This window comes from Sebastes fasciatus, chromosome 10 (genome assembly GCF_043250625.1).
Source record: "Sebastes fasciatus isolate fSebFas1 chromosome 10, fSebFas1.pri, whole genome shotgun sequence".
Lineage (NCBI taxonomy): Eukaryota > Metazoa > Chordata > Actinopteri > Perciformes > Sebastidae > Sebastes > Sebastes fasciatus.
The window spans coordinates 30,229,859-30,243,429 of record NC_133804.1 but is presented as its reverse complement, the minus strand read 5'-3'; the positions used below and the strand labels follow the sequence as shown (position 1 = coordinate 30,243,429).

At 36.6% G+C, this 13,571-nt stretch overlaps 1 protein-coding gene across 5 annotated transcripts in view; it reads right to left on the bottom strand.

Annotated features, from left to right (window-relative positions):
* The window catches only part of diaph2 (diaphanous-related formin 2), a 449,753-nt gene extending 437,337 nt beyond the window's left edge, over window positions 1–12,416 (bottom strand). For 2 of the 5 annotated variants that reach the window (XM_074649328.1, XM_074649329.1), the window contains exons 1-2: window positions 12,298–12,416; window positions 11,061–11,460 (exon numbers count right to left, since the gene is read on the bottom strand). In XM_074649328.1, coding sequence (XP_074505429.1) covers window positions 11,061–11,144 — 84 coding nt within the window. In that variant the 5' untranslated portion in view covers window positions 11,145–11,460; window positions 12,298–12,416. Of the gene's footprint in view, window positions 1–4,038; window positions 4,364–11,060; window positions 11,461–12,269 lie in introns of those variants that run through there. The other 3 variants (XM_074649331.1, XM_074649330.1, XM_074649333.1) reach the window with 3 other exon arrangements.
* Between the last annotated feature and the right edge of the window lie 1,155 nt (window positions 12,417–13,571).

Here is a 13,571-nt window from a genome sequence, read left to right as displayed (position 1 = left end):
AGCCATTTAGTCGTGCTTATGCATTGACCTCTTTTCAGTGTCCCACATTACATAAACAAATCAACAAATCAATTTTTATAATTTAATGACTAAACTATCCACTTCAAATACACGATTAGCGTGCTTTAATGTCTCCATATACTGCTGGGAAGACTAAGATCTAAACACATGCTTCTGTGACACATTATATCACAGCAAATGTCACATTCTGTCTCATATTTGCAACTGTCACGAATGTAAAGAAAGTGTGAATACAGCTGTCAACTTACACTGATGAATAGTAAATTAAAGCATGACAGTGACAATGACAAACACCTCTTCGCATCAAAGAGGGAAAGCTCCCCCGTCGCAATCCTTCAATATCATACAAGCAAAAGAGCTGGAAAACCCCTTCATATATGCAGGCTTTTTTAAATATAACTGAGGCAGCCAAATAAATTCGATCGAACCCAGTGATGTACATGAATAGAGCTCATCTCAGAGGGTGACATTAGAGCAGTGAGTCTGTCGGTTTCTTCCAGTCTGTGACTAAAGCATTCTTCACCACTTCCTCTCTCCAACTTCCTGAATGCCATTAAAACGCTCACATGTGGTCCGTTTCCTGCCGTTTCTCACACATCTCCCTGACACAGTCGCGGTTATATTCACTCAATAATACATTATGTGAAGGTGGAAAAAAATACAAAGCAGCACATGAAAGAAAAATAATAGGTAAGACGACGTGACAAAAACTTTCTGAGGTTGGCCAAACAGAAGACAGGCAATGTAGAACAGCTTCAAGTGTGTGACAAGCTGACAACCTCTACTAACCACATGATAACATGACCTAAAATGATCCCTGAGGGTTCCCTAAAGCTCATGTATCAAAGGCTTGAAATGCCACAGCTTCCAACAGCAGTGGCACAGTGAGCCATTAAATATGATTCGCAATGTGATACTGTCAAAACTGTCGAAAACATGAAGGTTAACAACACCGTTGCCTTGCAGAATAGTTCATTCAGACACAAAAATGTACTACTTTCAAATTTGGGCTACGGCCTAAAATATGTAGCAGAGCTGAGTGATCATTCATCACAATTAGGGCAGCACAATTAATCGAATATTAATCACGATCATGGTTTTGACTTCATGATCAACTGTGATTTACGTTTAAAATGCATGCTCCGTTCGTAGAAAACTATGCTGCATAAATCAAGCGCTTCCTAAACTAACAGCTAGAGATGCACCGTTAACCAGCAGCCGATCAAAGCCGGCTGGTTTTCAGTAATCTCGTACAGTATATCTTAATTTATGCCGGTCACACACGCGTGCAGCCTTCACATGATGGTTTTATGTCGGCGTGGAAGTTCTTCAGTGTGAGTGAAGAAGATTTGTCACAACTGCAGTCTCTCCTAAGTACAAATTTGTATTGGGAGATGCTAAATTATAACGCTATAAAAAACCCATGATGCGTTCAAATCTTGTAAAATGTAGTTTTTTTATGAAAAAACTTGATTAAATCCAGTTGGTTGAAGGAGATGTTTTTACAGCAATATAAAATAGATATAAGAGAGGGAATTATGACCTGTTTAACTTCCTAACACTAGCTCTATGCAGTTTATAATATATAATTAAAACTGATGCCAAGATTTAATCAAAGCAAATATTTAAATAAAAGTGTAATAATTTATTTCCTAATTATTTGAATTGTGTGTTTTTATGCAAATAACCACTATAGATGACAATAATAATTTTTGACAGTTGGAATATAGCACAACATGGAAGTGAAAGCAGCGCTGTGTTTATTTAAATGTGAGGTTGTAATAAAAATATTTTGTCCCTAATCTATAAATAATCATGATAAATAATTGTGGTCTCAATATTGATCAAAATATTATCATTTTGGCCATAATCATGCAGCCCTAATCACAATGTACATTAAAGCAAAGTCACAGGAAACTGTCACAAGTATTGCATAAATTATTCAGAGAAAAAATGCCTAGTAATGTTATTGTGAGCAACGCAATATATGGGGCCTTGTAATATAAAAATCCATGATATGATAAAACTGACAAACAATAACTAACGTTATATTACCCAAACACACACACACTTTGAAGCCACTGCATGTCTATATAATTTCTCAGTAGCTTACAGAATAAAGTAGTGTACACTGTCTGTGTGCCTTCTCACTAGGCTCTCCCATGTCCAGGGTCTCTCATTACAGACGCCACTGCTGAACTGTCCATTCATTACTGAAGCCTTAATTACTTTAATGATCGACTAAATGACAAGCATGATTACAATCATTAAATCCCAATCTAATTAATAAGGGTTAATTACAAATTGCAAACACTCAAATAAAACCTGACAGAAAGTGATGGACATGTGCCAATGTTGAGACTATGCCAGCTTCCCCTTATTTAGGTAATATATTACTATATAGGTAATATTTAGGTAATTTCTAAAAAGCCCTTTGCAACACAATCTCAGAAAGCACTCAATTTCACCAATAGCATAAAAGTATGAAAGACCTATTAACTTAATGTAACCACTAGGTCAGGTGTCTGCAACCTGCGGCTCCGGAGCCACATGTGGCTCTTTAGCCCCTCTCCAGTGGCTCCCTGTGGATTTATAAAAATGGAAATGAATAACTGTTTTTTTGTTTACATTTTCATTTTTATAATTTTTTTGGACACCTGTACTTCTCCTGTGCTTTGTTGCTTTGACACCTGAATTTCACACCGGGGATTAATAAAGGTTCATCTTATCATCTTATCTTATTTTAATTTCATTTTTATTTATCATTGTTATAGGTGTATGGATTTCTAGAATAAAATCATAATATTACGAGAATAAAATGATAGGTTTAAGAGAAAAAAGTCGTAATATTATGAGAATAAAGTCCTAATATTATAAAGTAGTAATTTTAAATGTTATTTTCTCGTAAAGTTATTACTTTATTCTCGTAATATTACGACTTTTTTCTCATAAAGTTATGACTTTATTCTCGTAATATTATGACTTTTTTCTCTTAAAGTTATGACTATTCTCGTAATATTACTTTTTTCTCATAAAGTTATGACTTTATTCTCGTAATATGACTTTTTTCTCATAAAGTTATGACTTTATTCTCTTAATATTACGACTTTTTTCTCATAAAGTTATGACTTTTTTCTCTTAAAGTTATGACTATTCTCGTAATATTACTTTTTTCTCATAAAGTTATGACTTTATTCTCGTAATATGACTTTTTTCTCATAAAGTTATGACTTTATTCTCTTAATATTACGACTTTTTTCTCATAAAGTTATGACTTTTTTCTCTTAAAGTTATGACTATTCTCGTAATATTACTTTTTTCTCATAAAGTTATGACTTTATTCTCGTAATATGACTTTTTTCTCATAAAGTTATGACTTTATTCTCTTAATATTACGACTTTTTTCTCATAAAGTTATGACTTTTTTCTCTTAAAGTTATGACTATTCTCGTAATATTACTTTTTTCTCATAAAGTTATGACTTTATTCTCGTAATATGACTTTTTTCTCATAAAGTTATGACTTTATTCTCTTAATATTACGACTTTTTTCTCATAAAGTTATGACTTTTTTCTCTTAAAGTTATGACTATTCTCGTAATATTACTTTTTTCTCATAAAGTTATGACTTTATTCTCGTAATATGACTTTTTTCTCATAAAGTTATGACTTTATTCTCTTAATATTACGACTTTTTTCTCATAAAGTTATGACTTTTTTCTCTTAAAGTTATGACTATTCTCGTAATATTACTTTTTTCTCATAAAGTTATGACTTTATTCTCGTAATATTACGACTTTTTTTCTCATGGTCAAGCCAACTAGCTAAACAAAATTAGCATGCAGAAGTTACAATACTTTGAAAAGTATCAACAGTGGGTAGCATAGATGTGAGGGTTTTCATTTAGCGTTAATTAACACAGTTAATTAAGACCAGGTGTGGTCAGTCAATTAACGTTAACAGTTCAACATTGTTCAACGTTTTTAGTGTTGTTGTTGTAATGGTATCAAATACTAACCTCTCAGGCCTCGAAGTCTAAGTATTTCCACACAGTTTGACCGTTACTTTGCCAGACTGTAACGTTAGCTGCACCTGGCTTGTACCTGTAGCTATAGTTGGTAACAAGCAGCACTGTGAAATGCGCTCTTTTAACCGCACAAACACTCATTTAACGCTCCTGCAGCCTCATTATGACTCAGCAGAAATCACTATCATAAGACACAGCATAGCTACGGATGACGCTGGTTTCATTTGACGGTGATTTCCGTCGCGTTACCGGAGTGATGAGGCAGTAGAAGGGGAGTGGTGCTCTGGTTAACTGTAGAGGTAAAGTGGCGGTGTCTAGAAGGTAACCCCAAAGATGCTCTATAATCCCGAACTCGGACATCCAAGTCTCGCGAGAGTTTCCGCACGTTTTCTAAACTTAAGACAAAGAGGTGCTTCTTTGACTACAGCCGCTAGATGGCGCCATTTCTGATAATATAATGTCTATTTTCTAGTAAGTATATTATGATTATATAACATACATGTATAATAAAGTGTAATTGTTTTATGAGGAATGCATCTTATGTGTGTAAACCAATCCTTTGGCCAATAATTGTATTGTAGTGTAGTGTAGTGTAGAAGTGTCACTTCTGGAAAGTGGCATTGGTTCAACCAGTGAAGATCTGAACCACTTCCTGAACCAGTCAGCGGTATGGCCGGGCAGCGAGGCTTCGGACGTCATCAATGACGTAATTGGTCTAAAACTTCCTGAATTACTCGACACATGCTCCAAGCCTCTGCACAGCACGTAACATCACTACTGAAAACGCCAATTAGTCTATAGCCATGAATGTATAAAGAGATGTCTGTAAATCAAGGATACTTCTTTTTTTTTTTTAAGGTAAATCAATCAATCAATAGCCCTCATTTAAATCATGATGTCCTAAAAGTTGTAAAATTAACTAGTAGCCGAATCCAGAGTTATTTTCCTCGGCATAATGAACGTGCGTCAGACCCACGGGACTGCACCGCGCTGCACTCTCACATGACATATCCAGTTCTACCAGTTTCCTGCTAGCTATGTGCTGCTGTAATTATGGATATATTGGCTGTAATTCATCACTTTTATTATGATCTTATAATACACCCATGGGCTGTATGCTGTAAGCCTGTACCACAGTGGATGTATTAACGTCTCTGTTCACAAACAACTGGCTATCGGCCAGTAGCTAGTAGTGAATGACGAAAACAGACTTTAATGTAGTTGTAGGCTGTTAACTAACACGCAGGGCAAAAGCACATGGCACAACCTCTTATACATCCATGGTCTGTGGTCTATTGTACATCTATTTTGGAGGTCCATGACATGAAAAAGTTTGAGATTGCTCTCAAAATCTGTGTGCTGGATATTTCTAACTTCCATTTATGTCCATCGCTCATTTTATGCTCCTCTGGGAAGCAGCCGGGCAAAAAAGTTAAATAAATAAGTAAGTACGTAAATAGCTATAACAGTATGCATATTTGTAATATTATTATTGTTCAACACAGGCCATTTCAGTAGAGACATTAAGTATATGATAATAGAATAGAAATCATTTTGTTTTCCTTTTGTACGGCACTTTGCAGGCAGGCAGTGTCCGGTAGTCGCTTTTAGTCCAAAATGGCAGAAGCGTAGCACTGCTGCTGGGCGCTGATGTTGCAATGGAACAACCAATTGGCTTTCACTTCTAATCAATGAACGTTCTTTGGTTTAGATTAGGATAGGTCGTCAGGCAGTGAGTCTCGCTGAGATTTTGCAATTCTTTTGCAAGTTTTCACAGTACTATTGAGTTTACGATTTACTATCTAGACACAACAAGGTGTAAAGGTTACACATGGCAGCTGGCATCATCCTTGTTGCATCACACATTTACATTTAGTGTACCGACCACTCAGATGCTTACCTACACTGTGTGTTCGAAACTGTGTCCTATTCTTAATCTTATTCTAAGCACGTATTCCTTTACTCCACACGGTACCAACTCTGTTTTATACTGAATAGAAATGTGTGTTATTCCCACAGCTATTCCCATTAATGTTTTTTCTTCCAGAACATGCTCCATATAACATCTACACACTGTCCAGCTGGTTTGACCAGTTTGTCCACTCCCATTACCCAGAATGCCTATATGACCAGGGACCCACATGAATGCGACCTCTGTGCCTTGCCTTGCTACTCTAAAATGTGCTGCCATGATTTCAAATTATAAATTAGACTTGATACTAGTCAGAGCAAATACTAAGCTGCTACAGTCTCGCTTTATTTGACTCAATACATTGTAAAGCCACCTAAATGTCATGTCTATAAACTCTGCAAAAAAACTATTTTCCCATATGAACAGTATGTTTATGTTGTATATTTATAATAACAAAAAGCAATAGCAGATTTATCATACTCCCCTGAGGTGTCACATTTATTATAACATACTGTAGGCCTACTTATTCAACATTTCAGATCTTGTTTAACCTATAGGCCTAGGCCTGAAGAGAGTAGACAGACAGCCGTCTGACCAGTTTCCCTTTCCAACAAATGACCTTTGAGATACAGATCACCTTTTATTCCTTTCTTACAGATGATAGAAAGCAAAAGCTAACAAGCATAGCCTGTAATAAGCAAGCAAGCATGAATCAGTCCCTTGACTGACAGATTACATTACAGGTTGAAATTACCTACCAAACACACTGCAGATGATGAAGATTGGTACTTCTGCTTTGTAGCTACGAATTACAAGTTTAATCATCAAACATTTATTACTTTAAACAGAGCATTATTGATTGTTGAAAACAAACTTGCTGAAGTGCAGCTAAAGCCTTTGGTAAATACAATGTGTGCTTCCACATGAAAATCTCTTCCGCAAGATTTAAGATGCAGATCTTTTCTTTTGAAAATAACTGATGGATAACAAATCTCTGCTCAATGAATCATTCTTTCTTTTGTATTACTGCTACTTTACTCCAACTGATTCTCTAAAATGACAACAAAGCTGTTTAACATCATCATTCCTCCTCACATACACAGTAGGTCTGTGGGTCATGTAGGCTTGAGGCAAGTTTTTTCCAGTGAAGAGAAACTTCCTGTAACTGTAATTTTGAAATCATGACTCACATAACGAACAGGTTTATAAGCTAAACCCTAAACACTTCTCTTTATTAAAATTCTACATATATGGGTGGTGCACCTAATACATGTTTGTTTCCCACATTCTGATTGTAGGTCTAAAATAAGTGCAGCCTGTACCTACGCAGTCTGGGATGTGAAGTCACATAGTTATTATATGGATGCATTGGGATGCTGCTGTTCTGTGTGAGGTCATCTTTTACTCTGGTATGCAGCAGGATAATATTTCTCCCTTTCTGTCAAACCGACTCCCCTGAATTCCTTTAAAAATATCTCATTCCATCTGCCTGTTTTATTGGATATCGTGTTTTTGCAACATCAAGAAAAGGACACTATCACAAAGTATAGCTACAAACAACAAGACACGTTTTGAGTTATCTTTATCTTTGAACACTGTGGTGTTATTCTAATGTCCTTGGCTGAGTTGAATATCTCCATTCTGGGCCCAAAGCCCAAATGGTACTGCTCTGATGTAATCCTGCCCAGTGACTTGTTAAACAAACATACAGCTTTCAGTGTTTCTCCTCTAAAGACTGATTTGACTTTGCTGAGACCAAACTGTGCCAGTGTCTGCCACTTTGCCTATTAGCCATGCAAATGGTACTGCACTTTTCAGCAGCGCTGAGTTTGAAAAGTCAGAGACAACCTCTACTTTAATCCAGCTCATGAAAGATATCATCCTTGTGTCTGGACCACATCCACACAAACTACACTGCATGTCAGGAATGTAATCCTATAGCCCTATATATGGTGAAAACTAAGGCTGCCCTTGACCAAAGACATTTTTAGTCCACTAACACTCATACAATTTTTTACAAGTTTCTCCACAAAGAATCACACAAAGGCACCACTTTAAATATTGTGTTTACCAGAATCTATTAGTATATTTAAATGACAGATCAGTAAAATTGAGTTTCTCCACAAAGAATCACACAAAAGCACCACTTTAAATCTTGTGTTTAACAGAGATGTGCTCATAAGCTTCTTAGAAATAAGTCATTCAGCATGAAAAAGTATTAAAAAAATTACTAATCGACTGAAGAAATCTTAGTTGACTAAGACCAAAATGACCGATTAGTCGACTAATCGACTAAGAGAGGGCAGTCCTAGTGAAAACTATAAATAGCAAAGTACAAGTAAATCATAAAGTGTCTTTTATCAGTATGAGATGACATAATTATCTGATAGACCTCTGCAAAGAATCTTGAAACTTGTTTGTTTCCATTTCCCTTTCTTAACAGTCTCTGAATTGCAGCTCCACTGATTAAAATATGCACACACCTTCAAACTTGTACATGTCAGTTCGTTTACATGACTGCAAACAAACTTGGAGCTACAGTATACATTGAATGGGGTAGCTAAAAAGCGGGGGTAAACAAAAGAGGACAGCTCGTGGCTCCACCCAGAGATGAATGATTACTTCCTCCCTCAAACTCACTGTTGAGATTTTTTGCAGCAGCCACCACAGTTCTCCGACTGCTCTGCCTGGAGGATTGAGCAACAGTGAACGGGCCTGGCCATGAGAACACTTTAAGGAACAAAAGGCAGTGATCTCACAGAGACTTTTCACTAGTGATTTGCTTGAGTGCTTATGTCATCCTGGCTCCCTTGCAAACCATTTTTTAAACTTGGGAGGCAGGATATTCAAGAGTTGCAGGCTGTTGTTAGGATTACCAAACACCAAACACCCTTTGGTAGCTCTGGGACTGCATGTCATTTCAGTCCATACGATTTTCTGTCTGGCAGACACTTTCCCATACCTTATTTGCTGGAACACAACCAGTGATTACACGTTTGATACTGTTTCCCCAGTCTGAAACACAGCAGTGGTGCTGTTTTCCTCCTTCTGTCACATTTTTAGGACAGCTGCATACCAGCGCAACACCACCTGCATAAACAACTGAGGTGTTAACGGAGTAATCAGCAGTCAGCCTCTATGTCTGCAATCAGTCCAACTTGGCTCTACAAAAGTAGAAACACTAATCAACAGACCAAATATAAAGCAACACTACTACTAGTCAATTATTGGCTGCACAGAGGTCATCTAGAAAGTTCAACAGCAGCCAAGCTTTCCACGCTGACAAATGTGGAAAAGCAGAAACGATGATCAACAGCAGCCAAAGTTTTTTTTGTCTTTGGAAAATTACTTTCAACGACTCATTTCCACAGCTGCTGACAATGTGTGAGCACTGACATGCACTTAACACACTCAGCAATATACTTTAGATTTACAGTTTTACATTCCACACAAGACAGAGAATACAAGACTGCGGCTACAGTTTACAAAGTAAGGCACTTAATTGTAGGATGCCCCTGCAAGTAAGAGACACTGTTTACACAATTATTGCAAAAGTTGTGGTTCCTGCACAGCATGAGTTGTCAGTTAGAACTGATTGATCCAGACTTTATACAGAATAACACACCCCCGATGTCTTGATCTCATTTCCAGGCAATGAATGGCATGCAGGAATAGCTTAATGACACCACAACTCCAATGATGCACTCAGGGTTGCCCACTTTCTAAATAAACACTCTCCTCACTCTACATCATTTATTCCAGTAGGCCAAGCCAATAGAGAGGCTATAAATGAAACAAATATTGACATCCTTTTCAGTTTCAGTTGTTATCTAATAGACAATGTCCTGCTGTGACATTTATTGTGCTGATAATACTGTTCAGGCTGACTGAGGTTAAGTTTTATCACACACTCACAGTACATAAAAACGCCACAACCACACATATCATGCTTTGCAATCACTCATCCTGTAACTTTGTGAATGTAAAATACACTGAGGCCCAACTGTCACAACAAGAATGCTTTTCAATGAACTTTCAGGTGCTGTATTGACGGGGATAATCACATGATGCACTGAGTGCTTTGAAAAGTAAAGCACTCAGTGTAACACTATCTGTTTGCTCAACTCTAACAGCTATTAGCCGCTCTGTATTGGGCTGCATTAAATAGTAATAACAACACATCAATAACTATTTGAGCCTCATCCTGCACTAAAACGGAGATGTGCTGTATCGACATCATGCTGTTTACTAATTGTACAGGAGTTATGTGTCCACCTGGTTTGCTTTGATTTGACCTCACTATTATACTGACTGAGTAATAAAGGCTGGGTGATACGGAGAAAAACAAATATTGCGATATTTTTCACCAAATACCTCGATATCGATATTGTAGGGTTACTTATTGGTGCTTTCACAGAATATTTGCACAGTGAGATTTTTGATAAATAATCCTCAGTAATGTGAATGTAATGACTAAGTGGGTAAAGGCAAATAATAGAACAGCTACAGTTTGGTAAGTTCAGAAAAAGACAACACTTATGCCATATTCAATAGCCAAAATCTCAGACGATATCAAGTCTCATATCATGATATCGATATAATATTGAAATATTGCCCAGCCCTACTGAGTATTAACAGTGAAACTATTACAAAGCCTACATTTTCAGTGCAATATGCCAAACAAAGCAACATTTGCATGAAGTAAAAATGCAAAAACTTTCTGCAACAATGAGATAAGTGCAACTTTTTCAGTCTTGCAAAAGTTTGAAATTAACCCTTGCATGTGTGAACACAGGGTGTGTGACACTACTACCATGCAATGAGCCAGTCTGAACACTTACCAGCTTTTTGTTTTTACCCTTGTCCTCATTGGACTTATTTTTAAAACTATTACAAAGCCTATATTTTCAATGCAATATACCCAACAAAGAAATATTTGCATGAAGTAAAAATGCAAAAACTTTCTGCAACCATGCATGGAGAAGAGGAACTTTCTCTGTCCTACTCAGAGTGAAATTAACCCTTGCATGTGGGAATACAGGATATGTGACAGCTCACTGCACACACTACTACCATGCAATGAGCCAGTCTGACTACTTACCAGCTTTTTGTTTTTACCCTCGTCCTCGTTGGACTTCTTTTTAGAGGGTTTATTCGGGTCCTCCCCACCGCTTGCTTGATCCATTTTGCCTTTTTTTGTTTTAAGTTAGTTCACCTCCAGAAAGACTTAATGCGACCTCCAGAAAAAGTTGTTAAACTCCTCCAGCAGCAGCAGCAAGCTTTTAACAAGTACAGCAAACCATCCAAGGTTAGGTCTTTTCAAAATCCATTAAAAGGTAAAGAATAAATTCACTTCCAAATAGTTTCCCCCGAGTATAGTATCCAACAAGTCGAGGAGGCTGCTTGGGAGTAGAAGAGGTGTGGTAGGATATGGTATCCGTCCTGATGTGTCCTCAGCCAGGCAGCAGATCAGTTCACACACCAGTTCAGTAAAAGGCTTTCTGAAATCACCAGAAGTAGTACAATAAATAAATAATGACTTAAGTTGCACACATGTTTTGCTTTATGTTTCCCTCATCAGCCTTGTTAGTAATGATAAGTTAATTCATATATTTTTAGTAACTCAACTCAAATATATGAATAATAATAATATTGTAAACATAAAATATTTAAATAATTAACTGTGTAAAAAATTGTAAAAATATAATTTTAGTAACTAAACTGTGTAAACATTGTAAATATATTATTATTATTATAAATAACTTAACTCAAATATATGAATTAACTTCTAAACCTTTACAGTATGCAGGGCTGCAGAATACTGATCACTGAAGCCAGTATTATTATTATCAACAAAGGTAAAACAGATGTAAACAAACAATGTAAGAGAAGGTTTAGCTACTGATAAGTAAAAATCAATGTGTTGTTTACATTCACAGACAGACAGACACTCTGTGTTTGGAAACAGGTCTAAAAAGCAAACTTACAACCGTGTAACTTAGCAATAACATAGTAATAACGTTTCATGACAGCACAGGATGCTCTGACAGCTTCCAACGAGCAGAAACAGAGACATTAATCAGCTGACAATCAGTCATTAAAGCAGAATTAATGAACTATTGTTGTAATAGTGGAGAAAATCACCGTTGTTCTCTCTGCTTTAATACTTTACACTGCTGTTAGACAAGCTAGCTGTAAACTAACGACTGATACATGCAGAATAATATTTATTCTAACAGACAAAACAGTTACACAAGCACATAAAACACTACGCTGTTAATTATATTATAAAATGTCAAAGAAAACTCACTATAAAATCTCCCATCCAGTCAGCTTACCGTTGCAACCTAGCTTGATTAGCCAGGCCCCACAGTGGATCCCGCCCACTAGGGGGGTTCTGATTGGTCGGTGAGATACGTCAGGAGAGGGGATTCCGCTCGCTATTGGTCAGATCGGGTGTCAGTCGTAAGGTCGGCGTGACGTCAGAGGGAGGGGATTGTTGTGACGAGGAGGTCAGTCTGATCTCACAGCATGTGGAGAGGACTCTAGTGAGAATAGATCTGTGAGTGAATTATGAAAGGGTTGACTGGATGGGAAGCTGCGCGGGAATAAAACAGGGTGTGTGTGGTATAGTCACCTCTTTGTGTGATAATAACAGATGGTGTTATTGTTATAAAGGCCTAGTTACAGTTGCATAATACAAATAGAATCCATCATATTGGCATACTGGGTGTGTGCTCGCATAAAGGACAAAAGTATATTTTTTTCTGCATATGTGCATATGCAAAAAAGGAAATTTTAGGGTAATCGAGTTTTTAAAAAGGTTGATTAAATGATTATTAGTAAACTGTCAGAAAATTAATCAACAATTTGAACTGTAAATGTCATAATTTTTGACTTTAGAGACAGTATTTTGACAAAAAAAATATTTATATAGCCTATGTATAAGAAAATTAAAAAAAGGCCACTTTTTCCAAAGCTTTCATTAGCATTTCTTCTTCATCAGCAGAGTTTGCTCAGTTGTCATGGAAATGACTCAGTAGTCATCATGTGACCTAAGTATGGGACTTGAGTCATGTAAAACACATGGGTTGCGTCCGAAATTCCATACTAACATGGTATTTAGTAGGCTAGGCTAAAACAGTATATGAGATATTTTAATATGTCCGAAAACCATGTTAATTTAAACAAATCAAAACTTTGTTTAGCTCTCTTTTTTTTTACAGTGTTAACTGATGGTTCTTGTTTTTTGCACTATCCCCTTTGCTGCTGTACACTGCAAATTTCCCCACTGTGGGACTAGTAAAGGAATATCTTATCTTATCTTATCTTAATTGCATACTATTTCTAGTGAAATATCACAGTATTCAACGGTGGACACAACAGAGGCATAAATAACCCACAATGAAATGCAATAGTGATGACAACGTTCATAACAAACATTGGCGGACAGCTCTGTAACATCAATAACGTTTCAATTTAACTGCAGTATAAGATTTCACAATGCTATAGGCTTAATGTATATTTTAAATTAATTAAGACTTTAATTCAGACTTTGATTCTCACAAACCATCGTTTTGATCATTTAAAGGAATAGTTTGATATTTTGGGA